The sequence below is a fragment of the Symphalangus syndactylus genome, chromosome 21, assembly GCF_028878055.3.
Source record: "Symphalangus syndactylus isolate Jambi chromosome 21, NHGRI_mSymSyn1-v2.1_pri, whole genome shotgun sequence".
Lineage (NCBI taxonomy): Eukaryota > Metazoa > Chordata > Mammalia > Primates > Hylobatidae > Symphalangus > Symphalangus syndactylus.
In genome coordinates this window covers 45,969,600-45,993,648 of record NC_072443.2, presented here as the reverse complement: position 1 = coordinate 45,993,648, position 24,049 = coordinate 45,969,600, and the positions used below count along the sequence as shown (strand labels likewise).

At 41.3% G+C, this 24,049-nt stretch overlaps 1 protein-coding gene across 5 annotated transcripts in view; it reads right to left on the bottom strand.

Annotated features, from left to right (window-relative positions):
- Positions 1 to 24,049, bottom strand: part of CD86 (CD86 molecule) — a 64,065-nt gene that overhangs the window by 5,791 nt on the left and 34,225 nt on the right. For 4 of the 5 annotated variants that reach the window (XM_055260723.2, XM_055260719.2, XM_055260724.2 and 1 more), the window contains exons 2-5: positions 23,900 to 23,949; positions 11,789 to 12,124; positions 8,792 to 9,094; positions 5,871 to 6,014 (exon numbers count right to left, since the gene is read on the bottom strand). In XM_055260723.2, the coding sequence (XP_055116698.1) occupies positions 5,871 to 6,014; positions 8,792 to 9,094; positions 11,789 to 12,124; positions 23,900 to 23,949 (833 nt within the window). The remainder of the gene's footprint in view (positions 1 to 5,870; positions 6,015 to 8,791; positions 9,095 to 11,788; positions 12,125 to 23,899; positions 23,950 to 24,049) is intronic. The other variant, XM_055260722.2, reaches the window with a different exon arrangement.

Below are 24,049 nucleotides of genomic sequence, written 5' to 3'. Positions count from 1 at the left end.
CAGTATATAGACCTTGTACTTGTTTTGTTAAATTTATTTCCAAGTTTTTAGTGTTATTTGATGCTATTGTAAATGCTATTAATTTTTTTCAATGTACAATTGCTTGTTGTTAGTATATAGAAATAATTGATTTTGTGTATTGACTTTGTATCCTGTGCCTTTGCTACACTCACTTATCAGTTTTAATAGGTTTTTGATAGATTCCTCAGGATTTTCTACAATCATGATCATTATTTGTAAAAAAAAAAAGACAGTTTTACTTCCTTTCCAATCTGTATGTCTTTTATTTCTTTTTCTAGTCTTGTTTCTCTGGCTACGACCTCCAGTACAATGGTGAACAAAAGTAGAGAGAGTGGACATCCTCCCCATATTCCCCATCTTAGGGTAAAAGCAATCAGTCTTTTATCATGACATATTATGCTAACAGAAGAATTTTTGGTAGATGTCCTTTGTCAGGTTGAGGAAGTCATCTTGTATTCCTATTTTTATGAGAGTTTTTCTTTCCATTTAAAACTATGAATGGGCATTAATTTTGTCGAAAGTTTTTCCTGTATCCATTGACATGATCATATGTTTTTTTCTTTTTAGTTTATTTATGTAGTAAAGGTTATGGCCTGATTTTTGAATGTTGAACTTACCTGTGTTTCTTGAATAAACCCCACTTGATCATGATGTATTATACTTTTAACATATTGCTAGATTTTAGTTGCTAATTTTGTTAAGCATTTCACGAGAGATGTTTGTAGTTTTCCTTTCTTGCAATGTCTTTTCCTAGTTTGGTATCAGGGCTCCCCTGCCTTCAGAGCAGCCTGGACTCCAGGCAGTAAACTAGAGCAATCATAGGGCTTATCTCATTTTTTCTTTCCTTCACTCAGGGACTACAATTTTCTGCTGTCTGTCATCTGATCTCTGAAAACAGTTGTTTCATATATTTTGTCTGCTTTCTAGTTGTTTATGGAAAGAGGGCAATTCCTATAGCAGTTAATCCTTTGTTGGAGGAAGCAGAAGTCTATTTCTTCTGTACAATTTTAAAGACTATTTATTTATTTATTTATGTTTTTTAAGATGGAACCTTGATCTTCTGTCACCCAGACTGGAGTGCAGTGGTGTGATCTTGGCTCATTGTAACCTCTGCCTCCCAGGTTCAAGTGATTCTCCTGTCTCAGCCTCCCGAGTAGGTGGGATTACAGGTGCCCACCGCCACACCCAGCTAATTTTTGTATGTTTAGTAGAAATGGGGTTTCACCATGTTGGCCAGGCGGGTCTCGAACTCCTGATCTAAGGTGATCTGCCCACCTCAGCCTCCAAAAGTGCTGGGATTGTAGGCATGAGCCACCACTCCTGGCCTAAAAGACCTTCTAATTGTTAGAAAAGTCTCTCTTAATTCTTTATACCCTCTCATAACCTTCATTCATTGAGATGCTCTTCAGAGTCATACTATCAAGCTCAATCTTTGCATCCTATGGTAGCTCTTCAGATATTTGAAGACAGCATCTCTGTTCTCTCCAGGCCTTCTTTCAGGTGAAGCATCCTCAGTTACTTGAGCTATTTCTTAATTGACTGAGTTCCTAGATGCTTTATAAATCCGGTTATGTTCTATTTTTGTAAAGTTTCTTCTTAAAAATAATGGTGTTTTTAAGGACATGAATAGACAATTCTCAAAAGAAAATATAGAAATGGCCAACAAACATGAAAAAAAGTTCAATATCACTAACTATCAGGGAAATGAAAATTAAAACCACCATGAGATAGCACCTTACTCCTGCAAGAATGGCCATTATTAAAAAATCAAAAAATAATAGATGTTGGCATGGATGTGGTGAAAAGGGAACATGTTTACACTGCTGGTGGGAATGTAAACTAGTACAAACACTACAGAAAACAGTATGGAGATTCCTTAAAGAACTAAAAGTAGAACTCTACTATTTGATTCAGCAGTCCTACTACTGCATATCTACCCAAAGGAAAAGAATTCATTATATGAAAAAGACACATGCACATGCATGTTTATAGCAGCACAATTTGCAATTCCAAAAATAAGGAACCAACCTAAATGTCCATCAACCAATGAGTGGATAAAGAAAATGTGATAAATATACCTCATGGAATATTACTCAGCCATAAAAAGAAACAAAATAATGGCATTTGCAGCGACTTGGATGGAACCAGAGACCATTATTCTAAGTGAAGTAACTCAAGAATGGAAAAACAATTATTGTATGTTTTCACTGATAAGTGGGAGCTAAACTATGAGGATGCAAAGACATAAGAATAATATAATGGACTTTGGGGACTCAGAGGAAAGAGTGGGAGGGGTGAGGGATAAAAGACCACACTGGTGCAGTGTACACTGCTTGGGTGATGGGTGGCACCAAAGTCTCAGAAATCACAACTAAATAACTTATCCATGTAACCCAAAACCACCTAGTTTAGTTCAATAGTTCCCAAAAAACTACTGAAATAAAAATTTTAAAAAGAATCTTATTATAAATGTAAAAAAATGGTGCTTATAGTTGAATACAGTATTTTCGATGTCTTCAGACTAACACAAAATAAATTATCCTTTTATACCCATGACAAAATAGTCACCATATCAAAAAAAAGCCACTATCAAAAAAATGAAAGCAGACAATTAAAAGGTAGATTCTAAACTTTTAAATTTGATTACAAATTTAGCATTTTGAAGGGGAAATGTGATGATATCACTAACTTTCCATTTTTAAGCCTGTGAATATTTCTGTTTAAATGTTGGTTAAAAACAGATCATGAGGTCAAGAGATCAAGACCATCCTGGCCAACATGGTGAAACCCCGTCTCTACTAAAAATACAAAAATTAGCTGGGCGTGGTGGTGTGCACTTGTAGTCCCAGCTACTTGGGAGGCTGAGGCAGGAGAATCGCTTGAACCTGGGAGGCAGAGGTTGCAGTGAGCTGAGATCGTGCTGCTGCACTCCAGCCTGGTGAAAGAGTGAGGCTCTGTCTCACATACAAAAATAATAATAATAATAATAATAATTTGTTTTGAAAAAGACACTTTACCTTTAAGAAATCATTCCTGAAAGAGCTGAGACTCCTAGGTTTGTTCTAGGGAGGCAAGTTGTAAAAACCGTTGTTGCTAGGGCATTATATACAGATTTCAGTCACACAAGACCCAAATGAGGAAGTAAAATTTCAGGGGGAGATATTTTAGTCTTTCTCCCAATGGGTAAGCTTATAGGGTGATTTCTGTTTGGGAAAAGACAGTAATTCATAGTTATAAATTCTCATGCCTTATCTGCCTTATTTGACGAAACAAAAAAAGAGAAGAGAGATTGGAAACTGGCTAGAATAACTATGGCATTTCCCTTTTATTCATTTAAACAGCCTAAACTGGATAAATATATACAGTTGAGGCATAGAAAAACTATAATGAGAAAACATTGGACAGGACTTTTGGTGCCAAGTTAGTTAGTTTGAGGACTGTCTCCTTTGAGAAAAGGATTAACACTGGAGTAGGAGGAAGCTCCACTTTTGGAGAAATTCCTACCAGTTATCAGTAAGCTTGTGTCTCTGTGGAGGGATCTGCTGTTTCCACATTGGTCTCTTGGCAGAATTTAGCTCCTTATAGTTGCAGAACTGAGATTCTAATTTCCTTAATGGCTGTCAACTGAGAGCCACTTCCAGCTTCTAGAAGCTACCTACATTCCTTGGCTCATGGCTTCCTCCTTCCATCTTCAAAGCTAGAAATGCTGGGTTGAGCTTCTCAAGCTTCAGATCTCTCCTCCTACTTCCAGTTCATTTCTCTATTCTGACTCATGTGATTACATTGGGCCCACCTGGATAATCCAGGCTAATCTCACCATCTCAAGCTTGGTGCCTTAATCACCTGTGTGAAGTTCCTTTTGCCATGTAAGATAACATATTACAGGTTCTGGAGTATAGGAGGTGGACATCTTGTGGGGGGCATTATTTTGCCTATCACATAGCCAATGCCAGGAGTACCCACAAAGCAAGGGTAGATATTGCTGAAGTTACAGAATCCAAATTTACAAATATATCATATCTATAATGGCATAGTTATACCTGTTGCACCTCCCTCCCTACAGTGATAGCAAGGCTTCTCTCTTTGATCGAACTCATTGGCTTGGATGACTGTCTGAATAAATAACTTTTTCTTACCAATATTCTTCGTTACATTCTTAGGGGTCATATATGTGCCACTCAGCCCAATCTGACCATCTCATCTGTACCTACAGAGCTTATTTAACCACCTTCTAACTTCTCACGTGTGAACACACATATCCTCTTTATCTCCCCTATCTAGTCTCCTGATATTTTTCTGATTGCCTCATGGGGGAAGAAACATCCTTAATCTTTTTCTCTATCCTTTCTTTGTTTCATTTGTAAGATGATCATTCTAATGTGAAGAAAAATTTAGGAAACAGCTTATTCCCAAGATGTAAGTCGCTTCTTCATATTTGATTAATTTTAAACGGCAATGAGGTTGAAAGAAAGGGAAGCTCAAAACTCTCACATTGAAAAGTCAAAGCCTGGACAAGCATGATCTGTCTTTACATCTGTGCTATGAATTTTATACTTTTATATCATAGAAATCTCTCAGCACACTCCATACCTTGGCAGTTTGAATGGCTCTGCCACTGCTTTGTATTAATTTATTTAAATTTGATCACTGCTCCCCAATTTCTTATTTTTAAAGTACAGCAGGATGCAATGAATGACTGCTAATGTCATCCATCTATTTTCTAGATAGATTTTAAAATCAGTGTACTGAAAAACAAGATGCTGGCCAGAGGCAATACTCACCTTGTGCTTTCTACCATAAGTGAGTAAGAAGGTTACCTTAATTATTAGTACCAATCAAACTAATTACCACTGGAGGCAATTACTGAGATAAAGTCCAATCTTAGAACCAGCCCAAACTAAAAAAAGGCATGGCATTATTATAAAGTTAGGGACCACTTTGTCCCCATTAAACATTTTTAAAACTGAAGTCAGTGGGGAGGGTGTTTATAATAACAAAACTACTGGACTAACTCAAGTGTCCAAAAAATGAGGTTGGTTAAATAAATAAGGTGTATCCACATAAGGGAATATCTTGCAGCCGTTTAAAATGATGCTGTAGAATGATATTTATGACACTGAAAATTGTCTTTCTACATTTAGTATAACAAAGTTAGAACACAGTACATATATTATCCAAATTGTGAAAAATAGCCCTTATGATAATCCTAATTATGGAAAACAACATAGATAGATACATAGAAAAATCTTAAAGATAGGCACCAAAAATATTTGTGTAATCATTTTTTCTCATTAGTGGAATTATAGATGATTTTATTTTTGTTATATATGATAATGGAAATGTATTACTTAGAAATTAGTAAAAGTTAATATTGTTTGTTATAAGTCAATGGGCAATAATTCGTCTAACTTATTTCATAAGAAACCTAGATTTTTTAGAGACGAGAAGCTGATTCTTGTGGTCATTTAGCAAATATCCCTGCTTAAACACCACCAGGTCCACAATCTTTAACATTTAGGAGTGGTTTCACCATTTTACTTTATGGATATGTCACAGTAACCTCATGAAGTGAGGTAGATAAAGCAAGTAATAATCAGTTTTCCCTGGAAACCAGAAGTACATTTGTAAACCTGAGGTTAGAAGTGTTGCCTTTCTTTGAAGTCCAATAGTAACATTATCAGCTGCTGCCAGTCTGTATAGGCTCAAAACTCCAAGGGAAAACCTTTTTTCCCAACAACTTCCTGACTTTTTGCCAGTCTAGGCTCAGTCAACAAGCTCCAGAAGGCAGCCAGCTGATTGGAAAGTAGGTGCAAAGTGGCAGTCTGTGGGGAGGACAAGGACTGACTCACCACATTTATAAGAGTTGCGAGGCTGCTTCTTCTTCTTCCATTTCCATAGAATTAGACAGAAAACCATCACACATATAATAACTGTTGGAAATACAGCTGTAATCCAAGGGATGTGGTCTGGGGGAGGCTGAAGGTCCTCAAGCTCTACAAATGACCACAAATTTTCAATCAGCCAGGAGAGTCATTTACAAAAGGTTTCTTCTCTTTATTTACCTGCCAGCCTCTCCCCAGGGCTCTAAGGCCAGAGAAGCCTGAAATCCACAATATGAGGCCATAGAAAGTCCCAGTCTCAGGGCCTCAGCAGTGACGTAAGAATCAAGCCCATGCCTCTGGCCAAATGCCTGGACTGAGCTGCCATGCCTTCCTGGAGGTGGGGAGAACACCAACCATGATCAGGAAGAAGAGGGTCAGCCTGGCCCGTGATTCTGGAATCTGGGTGAGGTGTCTGCACTGAGGCTCTCTGCACGTGCAGTCATTTGTGCTGTGCCTGCTATCCTGCCCCCCTCTGCAGTCAGTTCCTAAGCCCTGAAGTTCCTCTCGTGATGATTCTTCTGTCCACTATCATCTCCAGACACCTCTCATTTGGACAAATGGAACAGCTTCCACAGGCCCTTACCTCTAGTTCTCATTTGCTTGTTTGTTTAGTTTTTTCCTACTGAGGTCACAGTAGGTTTCCTCTTCATGGCTTTCAGCATATCTCATCTACTAAAAAACCTTTGATGTTTCTTCATGCCTTGAAGAACCTTCACTCCTTCAGGACCTACTTCCTTACATGAGAACTCCTAAGTTTCTGGGGAGTTGGGAAACAGGCTTTGTGGGGGAAAACTTAGAACTGTGTTGCCCACTTTAAAGACATTTTTGGGAACAGTTCTGGTAGCTAATCCCAAATTTCAGGAAAACTAGGACCAGCTGATCTATTAGCTTAGCTATAATTTGTAGACACATACCCTGTTTCTGGGATGTTAAGAAGTTGTTGGCATTGCAGGCCTTATTTAATTCCTTTTGAGTCTGTCCTCATCTATCCCACTTGAGCCAGTTTGGCACTTCCAATAAAGGGGGTTAGGGGTTATACTTACTAACACGGAGGCTGCTACCTTTTAACATGCAAAAAAGGTCCCTTGACTCAGGGTCTAACCTATCTCTGATCAAGCGATAGAATGGGAAACCCAGAGAGGCAAGCCCCATCTTTCTGAGGCAGCTAGAGCTGAAACATTTCTGAAGATGGGGGTACCTGGAGAAGTTTGGCAGAACAGTAGTTGAGAAGCAGCAGGAAGGTGAGCCATGATGAGGTTATAGTGGTGGCAAGCCCCTGTTAATTTGTAGACTATGGGAGCTGTAACAGAGGGCCCTGGGGCATGTCATATATGGTGATGTTGGTGGCCACAAGATGGCCACCAATCAAACTAATTACACATTGAAGGAGGTACTGAACTTCAGGCATAGCTTGGAGAGGCTTCTATCTAGCCAACAGAGGATACAGGAGAAGCAACTGGGACAGGACGAGGGGCTCCACCATTTACTGGACTCCCAGAAGCTGAAGTGTCTGAGTAGGGAGAAGTCAGTAGCAGGAGATGAGATAGGCCCAGTTGTAAAGTTGGTTCATGGGGATTGGCCCCAGGGGCTGTTCACAGACCAAGTTATATCTGAACAACAAGACACTGGGAGAAAGGAGGCAACAAAGCCAGGGTATGGAGCAAGGAGTTGGATGGATGTCACTGGAGGGGGCAAGCCAAGAAGTCATCGCTGGAGAAGGGGTCAAGGTAAGAAGAAGGCAGATGTGGGGGTCAAGGTCAGCACAAGCAGTGATGGGACAGGGTAGATGCAGACCACCTTTATTCCAGGAGGGAATCTTGCAGTTACAGCTTCTTAAAAGAGGAGTCAAATATAGACACATGCCCTCCTGGGTAAAACCAGGACTTTAAAATGTCAGGCTCCTATTAGTGGCTACTGCTTAGTTTCAATCCTTTCCTCCACTGAACTGGTCCCTGAAGAATACTTGTGAACACACAAGCATTTCTGCCTCCAAGGCTTTCTTTGACATACCTCCTGCACTTATGTCAGATACAGCTGATCCACAGTGGTCCTTTCACCTGCTGAGCCCACATATTGTCTCAAATTTTTTCTGCTAAGGAAGTCATCACAGTTTTGGGAACCTGTCATCCAGAATGCCCTCCCCTCCTTACCACATTTATTAACCCCAATAATTTATTTTACATGTGACAAGGTACCCCTTCCTTTAGGAACCATTCCCTGACCCTCAGGGATCTTGCCTACCTCTGAATGCCCATAAAACTCCTCATTACCAGTCACTTTTGTTTTAAATTTAGTCAGATATTTCCATGGAATAAAATTTAGATTCCAATTCAACCTTTTAAAAATCAAGTTTTTCATGTGTGCACATTATAGGGTTCTGATTCTACTGGAAGGTCCTCAAGGGCAGAGGGGGCGTCATATCTTTTTGTTTTCACTCCTGCAACCAATAATGTCCCAAATGGTTCTATACTCACAATAAGTACCATTTCTATGTCTGCATGTATGCATGGTGTGTGTGCATGTGTGTGCGTGTGTGTGTGTGTGTGTGCAAGTGCATGTATGTGTTGTAATCAAAGAAAGAATTCTAGCCTGGAGGAATCCTGCGTTTTTTAATCAAAACTTCAGAATCCTCCATCCTAAGGTAAACCAAGAGACTAAGTCAGTTTCAGGGCTAAAAGCATATTTCTTCAAGTGCAACATAGGCTCGTAGCCTCCTGGACCCTGCATCACTTAGGAGAAGCAGGAGCCCTCCATCTGGGTCCTTCCTAACAGCATCAGAAAATGGCCCAGTTGGAGGTTTCCTAGCAAGTCGGGGACATTGGGTGATCTGCCTTAAGCATTTGTGTATAATACCTGCTGAAAGAAATAGTCTTGGAAAACAGCTTTACCTATAGAGAAAGGTGAGGATAAAAGCCGTATCTTGTCAGTTTCCAGAACACAGAAGATGGTCATATTGCTCGTAACATCAGGGAATGAAACAGACAAGCTGATGGAAACGTCGTACAGTTCTGTGACATTATCTTGAGATTTCTGCATAACACCATCATATTCGATAGTTGAATTCTTGGTTCTTAGCAAAACACTCATCTTCTTAGGTTCTGGGTAACCGTGTATAGATGAGCAGGTCAAATTTATGTACACATTTTCTGTTATATTAGAAATTGGTACTATTTCAGGTTGACTGAAGTTAGCTGAAAGTAGAAGAGAGATACAAAAAAATCAACCTAAGTTTAGATGTATCTAGGAGGGAATAGCAAATAACTGGGTACTTGATCTGGGGCTCACTGGGGCACACCGGGGCACACCTGGGAGCCTCAGGGTGTCTAAAATGTGGCCCTCAGCCCAAGGTGAGTGCCGCGTAATGACTTCATGTTTATTTTTCAACAATAGAGTTTGCGGCCATGCTTACTTCCTGCTTATCCAAATCAAGGGAGTGCTCTCTAAGTGACATGAGGGCTGTAATTGAGTCACCAAAGATTTACAATGAAGCCACTGTTTCCAGGGAGTAGAGTCTTTGTAAGGAGAAGTGGTCTGACCTCTAGGGCCCAGGGGTCCCATGGGGCACATTCCAGCTTACCAGTCTAAGAGAGCAGAAAGGGATTCAGCTGAAGCCTCACCAGGAACTGACAGAGTTCATGGTGCTGCGATGCCCTGGGTCATATCTTTCAGAAACCCAAGCAGGATTGTGGTAAGTGAGTGGGTGGAGATTTTGGAATTCGAAATTCAGAACACTGATTTTTGCATGAGCATCAAAGTGTCTTCATAACATACTCTAAGAGGCCAAATCCAGCTATTTTAGGGAAAAATACATGATCTTAATAAACACAGTGTTTCTCTTGCCTTTGCTTGCCATTCGCACTTTTCTGGCTGTTCAGGATCACTGGCATGGAGCCCCTAGACCTGTGTCATGTGCCTTCTGTCAGAAATAATCTCTTGTTCTTTTATAGTTACTAGGTAGTTTGCAGGTTCTACAAACTAATTTATAATTTAGTATATTCTTACTAAAAGGTCTGTCATTTGCGTGTCATCTTCATAAGTTTTGCTATGTTAGTGTACTATTTGAGCACTCTTCTTGGACTCTATGTGGTCTATAGAAGGTGAATTGCTAGACCGTATTTAGCTTTATTAACAACATCTGTGAAATCACATGTTGCGTAAGTTAGAGTTTTTCTAATATACATTAAAACAAATACGACATGGCTTTTCAAAATGCTTATCTGTGTCCCACCTGAAACATTTCCAATGGTACCTGGCCACATTTTGAAAACATGGATTTAGCACTTGGTTAACTGTTCCTAAAGCCCTGCAGCCTAGTTTAAATCACACAGGGTTCAAAGGGAGCAGCTCTCCATTCTATTTTTACTTTTGCTTCTGTTTTACTCTATGGTTTTAGAATAGGTGTTGCCTTTTCAAGTTTCATAAAAAATTAACCTGGATCCAATAATACCACACCTGGGTATTTCCTCTAGAGAAATGAGAACTTATGTTCACACAAAAACCTGTACATGAATGTTTACAGCAGCTCTATTCATAAGAGCCCCAAACCAGAAACAACCCAATGTCTTTTACTGAGTTGAATGGATAAACTATACAATGCTATTCAGCAATAAAAAGGGACAAGCTTGATATGTGCAACAACTTGGGTGAATCTCGAAGGCATGCTAAACTAAAGAAGCCAGTCTTAAAAGGTTACATACTGTATGGCTCCACTTACGTGACACTGTCAAAAAAGACAAAACTATAGGATGCCCAACAAGAGTTATGAGTGCAGACAGGGATCCCTATGAAGGGATAGCCTAAGGGAAATTTTTAGGGTGATAGAAACACTCTATGTCCTGTGGCGGTTACCTAAATCTATACATGATCTATAAAATCAGTAGAACAGTATACCAAAACAACAAAAAAAATAATTTTACTGCGTGATAGTTTTTTTTTTGTTTTTTTTTATTTTTTATTTATTTATTTTTTTTATTATACTTTAGGTTTTAGGGTACATGTGCACAATGTGCTGGGTATATACCCAAAGGACTATAAATCATGCTGCTATAAAGACACATGCACACGTATGTTTATTGCGGCACTATTCACAATAGCAAAGAGTTGGAACCAACCCAAATGTCCAACAACGATAGACTGGATTAACAAAATGTGGCACATATACACCATGGAATACTATGCAGCCATAAAAAATGATGAGTTCATGTCCTTTGTAGGGACATGGATGAAACTGGAAAACATCATTCTCAGTAAACTATCACGTGATAGTTTTAAAAAAATCTGTAGTGGCATTTAGGCCTTCTGAGGTCTGGTGAAGCAGAGGAGCTGGTTTGTAAGTTTGTGGGTTATGTTTTTTGGGTTTTTTTCCCTTCTGTCTACCAGGATCATGGTCGTGGCAGCAAACAACTCATAAGCAGCCTAGAGGAGACTGAAGGGAAAACCCAAATGTGTCAGCTGTCCCCTTTGCTAGGAGCTCCAGGCAAAGATTTAGTAGGTGAAAAATCTTGGACCCAAGGAAAAAATGAATGTAAGACATCTGAGGCCTTTATGGTTATATAAACTTTGTAATGGCCAAATTACCCATGGTTTTTACCATGGGTAATTAGCCATATTATCTTTCTTCAATTAGCTCTATTTTTTCCCCAAAGCAGATTTGTACTGATCCTTCAGAAGCAGACTATAAAAAGTACAAAAGACTTTCAGTTCCCTACTCCCAGACTCTACACTCCCTTCAAATGCACTTCCCAGAAGTGGCTGTCCTCTGCCTTCTTTCTATAGGCTCCCCTTTCCCCCTGGGCCCCTCAAGTCCCCCTCCAATGTTTTTCTAACTCATTTGCAGTCTCATCTGAGAAGGCTAAGAATCTGAACCCACACCATTGACCACATACCAAGCACTGACAGTTCAGAATTCATCTGGTGGATGCGAATCATTCCTGTGGGCTTTTTGTGATGGATGATACATTGATACAAGCCCTTGTCCTTGATCTGAAGATTGTGAAGTCTCAGGGTCCAACTGTCTGGATCAAAACTTGTGCGGCCCATATACTTGGAATGAACGCTGTCAAATTTCTCTTTGCCTAAGTATACCTCATTCAGAACCAAGTTTTCCTGGTCCTGCCAAAATACTACTAGCTCACTCAGGCTTCGGTTTTGAGAGTTTGCAAATTGGCATGGCAGGTCTGCAGTCTCATTGAAATAAGCTTGAATCTTCAGGGGAGCAGCACCTAAAAAGGAAGGTTAAGGATTAGGGAGGGAGAAACAAGAGGAAAGGGGAAAAAACCTCCATTTCTCTTTATACAATACCCAGATCCTATCTTATCAGTAATCATGCTGAAGAATAAGATATTAAGCTCTGGAACTGTGCACACATACTTGGCGTCTGGAGATTAGGACCTTTGTCCTTGCTTCACTGCTGACTAAATATGTGGCCTTGTACAAACTGCAATCTTTATGAGCCTCAGTTTCCTCATCTGATTAATGAAGTGGTTGACTAAATGTTCTAAGGGTCTTTCTAGTACTGTGGTTCTGTGAATTTAAATTGCAGGACAGGGAAAAACCAGTAGAGTTAACCCATTCACCCACCAGTTACCTTCGTATAACCTTAATTTTAGTTCTCATCACTGTAGCTGTTACAGGTTCCATAACTTCTACACCATCACCAAAAGCTTTCCCCTCACCCCCCATCCACATATTCCTTGGTCTGCTATGGTGAAAAGATTGCTGATAATGATAATAAATTATAGCCCCCCTTTATTATACTTCATTGGTTGGGGAATCACATTGAGTAATATCTTTGAAATTCAAATAGCTCCCTTTACAGAACTTCCCCTATGACTGCTGCTCCCATGGCCAGCACTCCCAAGGATGTCAGATGCTTTAGAAATGACTTCAATAGTGAACCAAGGCCTTTATTTTCAGTGACCTCTCTAAGCTCTTTCAGAGATCAGAAAGAGAACTGGGCAAATTTGATGGTTGTTTTGGGATTGCGGTGGTCAATGACCATTTAAGGCACATGAGTGAAATGCTGGAAATGAATCAGATGGGCAGGTGAGGATGTGCTTTGGGAGTATTGGGGAAACCCCAGGCACCACAAACTTGCTGCTCCCAGTATGCACTGACCCTGGACAATTTTACAACCGTAGACATCAGGCTGGAAGAGTTCAGAGAAAGGCTTTAGTCCTTGAGGGCACTTTGGGGTTTGTGGGAAGGATGTGGGCCACCCAGCTACTTAAATGTGAATGATCACAGGGTTTGTGTAGGACCTTTTCTAGGTTACAGAATTACTTGAGACTTGGCACACACACACAAAAAAGTAAGCAGTGGTGGGTGAGAAGTATGGGGGTGGAGAGTGGGAAGGCTGTTTCTTACTTAATATGAAGTTAGATGCCACCTTGGAGAGGAAGTTAGTGTAAGTTCTAAATATAATTTCATCATTCAGGATTTATGTGAAGGCATGTTGACATTGAGGAGGAAAGGGAGGAGATGGGTTGATGAGAGAGACGAGAGGAGTTTCATTTGAAGAGTTCTTAGTGGGGGAGTAATTAAATTGATGTGGTTTCTCTTGAAAGGGGAATAGAAGGACAAATAACAGTGACATACACTTGTCAAACTAAACTGTGTACAGAGTGGCCCAGTGAGAACACATGATCAAGGGGTTGGTGGTGGTCTTGAAATCTTAGGGAAGCAGACAGCAGGCATCAGTGGGAGTTTGCACAAATATGAATCACTGCCTATTTCATTACACTCACTAGGACCCCGTGAAGTACTTGAGGTATAAAATGCACCACCTGTAGAGGATGCGTACCTGTATTGGAGGGAGGAGGGAAAATCTATATAGGTACCCTGACAGTGAAAGGGAGACCTAAGGAACATGTAGTGTGTTTATTAATCACCTTACAAGGCAAACCTGAGGCTTCTGCATCTTCTTTGCTGAGCTCTTAATGTAATGCAAGAGTGCCACCTACTGTAAAAGCTTCTAGCATTGTCTCTGGGAAAATACTGGTTTTAGTCTAAATTGTCATGTAATATAGGACAGATGACCTAATGGAGAAACCAAACACACAGTTAAAAATTCTGCCAATTAACAGTCAATGTTATGTTATTACTCAGCTCTCAGTTGTGCCTTCTGGACCTGGAAATGACTTTGTCTTTAGCTGCTTCTGTCTTCTTGATTTACATATATATATATTTTTTTCTGTAGAGCCTCACAGTATCTTCTTTCCTTCCCATCCATTCTCTCCACTCACAGACCAGTCTAACTCTACTGACCCAGGCCCCTTCTCTCAAAGATTACAACGGCTTTCTCTTCCATTCATTGAGTGCTCCCTTCTTCACCTAGCAACTGAAAGTGTGATGTATGGACCAATGAGATTCACGTCACCTGTGAGCTGGTCTGAAACACGGAATCTCTGGCCCCACCCAAGACTTACTGATTCAGAACCTCCATTTTAACAAGAGCTATAGTTTGAGCAGCTGCTATAGAGAATCTCTGCCTCTGTCTCTAGAGTAGATCACAGAAAATGACAGGAAAAATTTTTTTCCATCCATCCCTCCCCAGACTCCCTCTCCTCCCCATGGGGTGGAAATCACTTTGAAATCCATTCTGAGTGGAACTGAAAGTATTTTGCAATTTATACACCATAGCACCTCACCAACCACTGGCTTCCATGATCTCACACAGAGCTAGGCATGGGGGATGCTGCTAATCCTTTCTCTGACTAAATGGGGAAAGTTTGGCTCAAGGTCTGTGATCACCAAATGACTTCAGGCCTTCCAATTTATGACCCCAGACTTCAAGCCTCCGAGCAACTGGACTTTCTGGGACTCCATAGGTGGGCAAGCATTGAGAATCTCTCCCTTCCCCAGCACTTAGGTAAGAGGAATGGTTGAAGTCTAGTTACAGTGGGTTGCTATGATGTCAGGAACAAGTCGCTCAAGAATCCAGCTAGATGCCTTCATAATCAGCTGAAGGAATTTGTTTCAAAGGATAATTAAGGACTTCCTGAGCAACATACTCTACTGTTGGAATGCCACTTAAAAACCGTAATTTGCTAACCTTATGAAGTCTCTGACCCCACTGGGACTTCAGTGATCCCTGGCTACTATCCCCAAATGCATATCTTATATATTTAAGAATTATCTCTTCCTTATGTTCCCATGCTTACCTATACTAAAAAAAATTCCTTCTTTTACTAAACTGCCTCCAAAGTTTTCCTTGGCCCTTTGGAAGCCTCATTCCATTAATTACTACAAGGAAACTCTCCCACACCTTTAACTCCTTCATTCACTGTTTCCCCTGAGGTTATTATTTCAGTGAAATCTGGCTTCACCCAAAGGAAGCCACTTGCTCCAGCCCCAGCTACTGTTTGTTTTATCACACTTTGTGGGGACTTTGAGCAACACCCTCCCCTTTTGAGGTGTCTGACTCTCTCATTGCTTGTAGCTACTAAATCACTACCACCTTGCTCAATGAGGATTTTGGTATTAGATGCAAGGTCTTGCTAACAATTTGGGTGACTTCTTCATGAATGAGTCTAACAAACTTGCCTCAAATTTCTTTGATCTTGTCAACTCCACAGGTCTTCACCCACAGACTATTTCAGCAGCTGCCCCCCACCCTTTTATGACATAACCCTGAAACTTTTCACCTGGAGCAGCTCAGTCCCTAGAATCTTAATCTCAATATACTAATCTCCATCGACAACCTCCTATTCATCCAGGTTTTGCTCTTGCTTACTCCTTCTACATCTGTTGTTCAACTTCATCAAGACCTCAGCTTTATCCAGACCCTGTAGCGCAGTGTTTTCCACAAGAACTCTTAGTGATAATGGAAATGCTCTATCTCTGTGCTGAACAATATGATAGCCACCAGCCCCTGTGGCTATTGAGCAATTGATACATAGCTAGTATGACTGAGAAGCTGAATTTTTAATCTTGTTTAATTTTAACTAATTGAAATTTTAGTAGTCACATATGGCTAGTGGTTATTATATTGGACAATGCAACAATAGTATATCTTTGTAATTATCCCTTGCCACAACTTCAATAAACACACCCCTTTGTCTCTATAAAATTTACCCTGGGGACACTCTACTTTTGGTCTACATGTCTGTTCTTACAACTGGGCAGTTGAGCAGTTCTGGAGGAAATTATTCAGTTGTGCAGACTGGTGACATTCCAAATCTGCAGTGTCCAGTCTCACTTCACTCGGCCTCCAGGCTATTCACCTGGTTCACCACCGTTACTTCAAACAAAAACCTTGTGCTACTGCTTTTAGCTTCTCTTTCCCTTGGAGTCAAACTCCTTGAAAGAGTAAGCAGCAATTCCTGCCTTTACTCCCAGCCTCCCACCCCCATCTCTCTACTGAAACTCCCTGACAAAGGTTGTTGGTGACTTCACACCATGGCCAAGACTTGAGCTCTTTTGAGATCTCAACTCATTTGACCGCTGTGTCAAATGTAAGTGTTGGCATCTCTCCTCATTGAAATGCTCTATTCTTTCCCAATCTCTGATTTCCTCGTTAATTTTCTCAAATCACTCTTTAATTTTGGTAACCTTGAGTGCATGTTCTTGGTCTTCTTATTCTCCATACTTTCCTGGTTTTTCTCTTCTAGCCCCATGGATTCAACTGTCAAGTACAAGCTAATAACTCCCAGGTGCTTATTGCCAGCCTATAACTTTCACTAGAGTTTCAGATACCTGTATCCAACTTCCTGCTGGATGTCTCTATCTAGATAGCAACAGGTACTCTCTTCCTCCCGTTCAGCCTTCCTCTACTCTATCTCAAGGAATGCTTCCCTGTCTGGGAATGGCCAGACAACCCACTTCTGTCTACAATCATCTAAATCATCTGTATAACCAAGATGAATCATCTGTATACCCAAAATACCCAACAGAGGCTCTACACAAGTGGTCTGAGGAGATCTAGAACTACTACAGCCAGAGCTGAACTCCAATATATTAAGAAAAGGGTGGAGGAGACTAATGTAATTGTCTCCTAACTCCTCTGCCTGCTCCAGCCTTGTCCCAGGGTCTAGTTTCTCAAGCCAAAATGATCCTTTAAAAATACAGCTCCAATCACATAATCCTCCTGTTCAGAAGCCTCTGATGCCTTCCTACCAAACTGAAAATTATATCCAGATCCCTTCCCCTCACAGTGAGAACTACATCCAAAGTCCTTCCCCTGGCCTTATAAGACCTCATGTAATTGGGTCCCCAGTACCTATCAGGCCTCTTTCCCCCGCTTACTCTGCCCCAGCCACACTGCCTCCCTTGACATTCCTCCAAAAGATCACACGCTTTGTCTTAAGTCCTCTTTTCATGCTGTTCCCTCTGTCCGGAAGGTTCTTCCTCTAGACAGTCTCACAGCTACTCCTTCACTTCATGTAGGTCTTTCATTAAATGCTACCTCCCAGGGAGATTTCTCTAACCATTCTATTGAAGATAGCATCCTTGGCATTCTGTCCCTCATGCTGACTTATATTTATTGTGGTACTTATCATGACATGACATGGTATGTTTGGTTATTGTCTGTCTGTCCTGAGAGGTCTGTGTTCTGATTAAAAATCTATGTGTGATTTTTCAGACCTGACCACAGGCAATTAAAGAGGCTTAATCTAACCAGCCTTGCTGAGGAAGTTGCCCTTTCCACACCAGACTTGGTGCACAGTCAGTGCATGGCAGTCTCTGAAGGGGGTTGCAGTCAAGATCTCAGCCTCCCACCAGTCATGCTTTTTCACATACTTGCAGTCTTAGCCCAGGCACCCTCATTCTTAGGACTCTTTATCTGAGGCTCTGGGGTGAGGTCTTCAGGCACCTCTGCTGAAGCTTCCTCATCATGGAGAAGACACGTTTCCCCACTCAGACTCAGTACCTAGCACTTTTCCACTCCCTGCCTTGAAGACACTGTTTTCCACTCTGACTCAGTACCTAGTATTTTTTTCACTCCTAGCCCTAAAGACACTATTCCCCACGCTAATTCAGTACCTTGTACTTTTCCACTCCTGGCCCTCTCACTTCATTTTCCTCATGAATTCTCCCCACCCTTGGATTCCTCCACCCCCAGGTCCATAAAACTGCTAGAGCCTTTCATTCGGGGCTTCTTCAATGGTAAGGTGACCCTCTAAGTCTGCACTGATTCACCTGACCCTTGACTGGTATACTCACTCTATGTGGGAAAATGGAGCAGGCAGAGTCTGCCCTTCCTCCCATTTTAGCCTCTTGATTATACCGTCGTAGTAAGAGATTAAAAGCTGAACTATTGTGTTTTTGTTTTGCTGCTATAATTGGCTCCTCTGACACCTGACAACTCAGCTCTCTCTCTCCCAGCTCAGCTGAGCACCTGACATCTCCCATTAGAATAAGCTCCATGACAGCAGGGGCTTTGTCACCTTTCCTCACTGTGACATTTCCAGTACCTGCAATTGTCCCTTACAGATATGAAGCACTCAGTAAGTAATTGTTGAAGAAATGAATGGAAAAATCTCAAGAATAACTAGGGAAATGCAATTTAAACCTCAGTGAGAAACCATTCTTTTTGCCCATCTGATTGGCACATATTAAAAAAAATACTGGTAATACCCAGAGTCTGCGAGAGTGTTAGGAAAATGGGTCCTGTCATGTACTGCTGGTAAAATTCTAAATTGGTACAACCTTTTTGGAGGACAGTTGGTAATATGTAAGAAAATTAATTATGGGCTTAAGCATTGACTTAGCAACTCAGTTTCTTAAGAATTCATTCTACAAAAAGATACATGTGCACAAAATTAGAGGTAGACAGATATTCATTGTTTATAAGAACAATACACTGGAAATAAGTTAAATGGTTTAACAAATAATGATACATCCACATAAAGTAATGCCACGTAGCTGTGAAACAGGAAGCTGTAGGGCAGTACACTATTATAACTAATAGTATGGATTCTGGACAGCATGAGTTCAATCTCAGCTCAACTACTCACAGCCTGTGTTACTGTAGGCAAATTACTTAACTCCCCTGTGTCTCAGTTTCCTCTTGCAAAAAACAGGAACAATAATGGTACCTATCTCATAGGTTTGTTGTGAGGATTAAAGAAATGAATATTTGAGTTAGTGTTGGATCAAATACTGGCCTGTGGTAAGCATTGATTGATTTACTTGTTTTTGTTTTTTAATTTATTTTTAACATTATTAATGATAGAGAACAATGTCTATTGACATAAAATCAATAATTTATAGATAAATTTACTTGAAAAATTTTTAAATAAGTATATTTAGGATACTTAAAAAGATATTTGAAGTAACATCAAAAAGTACAAAAAATTATAAAACATAAAAATAGATAGGCCATGCCTATAATCCCAGGACTTTAAGAAGCTGAGATGAGATAATCACTTAAAAGGAGTTCAAGACCAGCCTGGGCACAAAGCGAGACCCCGTCTCTAAAGCAAAACAAAACAATAACAAAAAAAACTAGCCAGGCATGGTGGCATGTACTTATAGTGCCAGCTATTCAGGTGGCTGAGGCAGAAACATCTCTTGAACCTGGGAATTAGAGGCTGCAGTAAGCTTTGATGGCACCACTGCACTCCTCTAGCCTGGGTGACAGAGTTTTTTGCTTCCATAAATCTCAACAGTACTTCTGGGGACAAAATACCAGGTTACATATTTTGGAAATGGTATTAAAACTCCCATCTCACAAAGGAAAAATAAGCCACAGTCTCTCAAACACTTGCTCCTTCCAAAAAAAATGTCTGCTTGCCTTGGGAGCCTCTCTGTTCCATACCAGTTTCACTCTTGCTCCCAAACAACCCTATACACATCCTATTCAGTGATTGTCTTCCACTAAATCAACTTGTCTGATTGCTCATTTTCTCTGGAACCCACTAAAATCCCTCCTGAAACAATCAACTAATATGGGGGTAAGATATTCCCTACTAGATAAGATACATCTATTTTTAAAAACACTGAAATGGTGGCTTAACATAAAGGGGTGAATCCAATAGAACTATTAGGCTCCATGACAATTCTTTGGGAATGATAGGTCTCAGCTGTCTATTTACCTCCGGGTGATGGTTTTAATGAGGGCTATCAACAACAGCAAGAAATGGGAGTCAAAAGTAACCATCCACGCAGATATCTGCAAAAACCTGGGGGGAAAACAGTGGACCTTTCCACAGGAATGAGGGTTTGAGGGCGCAGTGGCTCATGCCTGTCTGTAATCCCAGCACTTTGGGAGGCCGAGGCGGGCAGATCACCTGAGGTCAGGAGTTCGAGACTAGCATGGCCAACATGATGAAACCCGGTCTCTACTAAAAATACAAAAATTAGCTGGGTGTGGTGGTAGGTGTCTGTAATCCCAGCTACTTGGGAGGCTGAGGCAAGAGAATCACTTGAACCTGGGAGGCGGAGGTTGCTGTGAGCCAAGATCATGCCATTGCACTTCAGCCTGGGCGACAGAGTAAGACTCCGTCGCAAAAAAAAAAAAAAATCTTAAAGTGAAGAAATATTCCAACTACCACTCCAGGTACATGAAATTAACTAGAGGTGTTGTTCAAGAGAAACGAGAAGCCCTAGGACCCAGAGAACCCTCAGACAAAAAGAAAGCAGCTACCGAAACTCAAACTGGAAAGATACTTCCTCCTGATATGGGAGCTACTGATTTTTCGAAAACCTCTCTGGCTCCAGCCTAAAAGTGTGATGGGGGTGCCAGGACAGCGGCAAACAGAGCTTGAAAGTTAGAGGTGCCTCAGCAAGTGGCACTAGAAATTCCTTTCACTTTATAAAAACAAGGCACAAACTGTAACCTAATTCTGCAAGGCCACAGGTGCCCATTTCAGTCTTAAACTCCCATCCAATTTTACCCTCAAGAGCAGGGGCAGCAAATACTACTGTGTCAAATTTCCATGACAGAGGACACAAAATATAAGGGAGGGAAAAGTGAAACATAATTGCTTCACTGTATTGCTATTTCTATGCCATGAAATGAATTATTCAGCTCTACATTTTGGGGGTGGATTATTTGGGCCAATTGCATCTCCTTTCTCCCTTTGGACGCCTGCCCTGTAGCTGGGTCACTGTTCATCAGCCCCGTAAGCAGAGGTGTGCCCTGAGAAGAAAGAATTCAAATAGAATCTGATTTGTTGTTGCTTTTCATCGTGTGTGAATTACTGGCAATGTTATTTTCTAATCTGATGTCATGGGCTTTCTATTCCACTTTAAAATTGTACTGCCAAAAATTTAGTCACTTATTATCTCACCAACACAAAACTTAAACGGTTACCATTTGAGGTTGTTGCTTTCAATACTGATAACTCTCTTCTCAGGAGCAAAGAAATTTCTAAGAAGTGTCAATTGCAAGTCAAGGGCAAAGGTGACACCTGAACTCAGTTTTCATAGAGTGTCTCGGCTTTACTTTCTCACTTTCAGTGTGCAGAGTCAGAAAATTTGGTGGGAAATGGTGTTCCAGTTTAGTGTTTTCTGGAAATGTGTTTCCAGGGCATTTTTCTTCCTTCTCTCCCAGATCTTGAGAGCTGGGCTGGTCACTTTGATGAGAAGGGCTTGGGCCCAAGCTCTTGGGTCAACTGAGGTGTCAGCTGCAGGTGATGGGGAGGATGCACTGGATGAACATGGATGAGGCGGAAACTATATTATCCACCAAAGCTGTTCAGGCCCCATGGAAGAAGTCTTACCACTTATTCGTGGTTTACCACAGAGTTAGGAGAAGAGTCAAGTGAACAAATGCTAAATCTACATTGCTGAGTGTGAATCCAAGCTCTGCCACTTAGTAGCTCTGTCGATCTTGGGTAAATTACTTCACCTCTCTGGGCTTTAGTGTCCACATCTTAAAATGGGAAATAATAACAAGACCTAAAGCAGAAAGTTATTGCGAGGCTTAAATGAGTTAATATTTATGAGGTACTCAGAACAGTACCAGGCACAAAGTAAGGGATATATATATACACACATATACATATACAGTCATGTACTGCACAGCCACATTTCAGTCGTATACAATGATGGTCCCATAAGATTATAACACCATATTTTTACTGTATCTTTTCTATGCTTAGATATGTTCAGATACAAAAATACTTACCATTGTGTTACAACGCCTACAGTATTCAGCACAGTAACATGCTGTGCAGGTTTGTAGCCTAGGAACAACAGGCTGTGCCAGGCAGCCTAGGTATGGAGCAGGCTATGCTATCTAGTTTTGTGTAAGGACACCCTATGATGATTACACACTGACAAAATCACCTAACAGTGTGTTTCCCAGAACGTACCCCTGTTGTTAAACAATTCATGACTCTGTGTATATATGCATTTATCAAATAAATAAAATAAGTCATGTGCGATGGTTCATGCATATAATTCTAGCACTTGGGGAGGCTGAGGTGGGAGAATTGCTTGAGCCCAGGTAATCGAGGCCACAGTGAGCTGTGACTGTGCCACTGCACTCCAGCCTGGGTGACAGAGAGAGATGTTGTCTCAAAAAAATAATAAATAAATAAATAAGAAGTGGATGAGAAGGGAATCTTATTGGATAATGTTCTCTAGAGTCTTGTCTTCTTGCTTTGCTCTCTGACACACACATACCTCCCACCTCCCCAGGAACTAAGGTAGCAGGTCATGGGCCCTGGGGGTTGGAAGCTGCTGTTGTTACCTAAGTCAGTGATCAGCTGGCACATCTACAGACCTCACACTCAAGGACTCCACAAGCTCAAGGTGCTAAGCAGAAAACAGAAATCCCAAAAAGCTTATCCCAGCCAGCATGGATCTGAGGGACCATCTCTTTGTAGTTCCCTGACTCTTCATCATCCACAGCAGACATGAGGACAGTGGCCAAGGGCCTGGTGTATGGCCATCTGGAGGAGGTGAACTCATGGCTGGTGGCCTGTGGGTGCTGTAGCCAAACTTCAGGCTCAGTTCGCCTCCCTGTCTTAGTGGGGTGGCTTCCCTCTCAGGCCTGCAGGTGGAGACAAGGAGCAGCAGGAAGGGGTGGGCCAGGAGTAACTACAAGACACTGAGTCACAGGACACATGGCAGGGACCGCAGCCAACTCCTGTTTATAGATGAAGAAACTGAAACTCAAAGTGGAACTGTAAACAGGGAAGATCTGAGTTTTGTGAGGCTGGATGCTGTTAAAATTTTGAAGGGAGGTGATGGATAGTTAAAAAAAAGAATGTAGAAGTCAAATACAAAATGCCCCTGACTGCTAACACCACCAGACAGGTGGAGAACGGCATGGAGGGAAAAGTTGCAGAGGAAGGAGACAGTGGTTATAACTTTTTGTGGTTAAAATATCTTACTTATTCAAATTTTACCAAAGCATAAGACATGTGACCACACTGCTCGGGGGCCCTTCACAGGGTCTTGAGGGGGATTTAGAAAGGGTTGTGCAAATGCAGGGCTCTGAAGCTTCAGCTTCATTGGCTCCACTATAAATCAGCTGACACAATCACAATTAGCTGAAGATCCATAGTTGTCAGGAAGCCATGGCAACCATGATGTATGTGCATGGGCTATAGAGAAGGGAGTGAGAGAGGGTAGGGAAGTCAGGGACGTGAAAGCCAGTCCTCTGTATGAAGGGAGACTTTTGGAATTCCATCAGTTGTTTCCTAGGAGCCTGAGAAAGACAGAAACAGGGTCAGAGAAGACCAGAAGAGAATATGTGTGGAACAAAAGAGTCAAGTCTCAGGGGCCTCAGTGCAGCAGCCTTCCACCATCCCCATGGGATGGGCCAGGCTACCCTACTCTGAGCATCTAGGCTCACTGATGTGAGGCTGCAGAGGAGGAAGAAGCACACCGGGGGGAGAGCTCCATCCCAGCTGCCTGCCATCAGCTGCTCTCAATCATAACACTTCCTTCTTCTCCAGGAAAGTCTTCTTTGCATGTGGTCTTGTACAACGCTCAGTAGAAAGTGAGTAAAACCCACCAAGTCTCAGGCCTGGGCTTGCTGTGGTCAGACTCATCAGGAGACAGTAGGATTTCAGGACTTAACAAAGCTGAAAGGTTCTTACCAGAGAGCAGGAAGGCCATCACAAAGAGAGTGTTACTCAGTCCCATAGTGCTAGAGTCAAAAAAGAAAAGGTAAAACTTGATTAGAAAAGGAAACTGAAAACCCATGTTCACCAAAACATGACCTAGAAGTGGAGTTTGGGATTCACTTG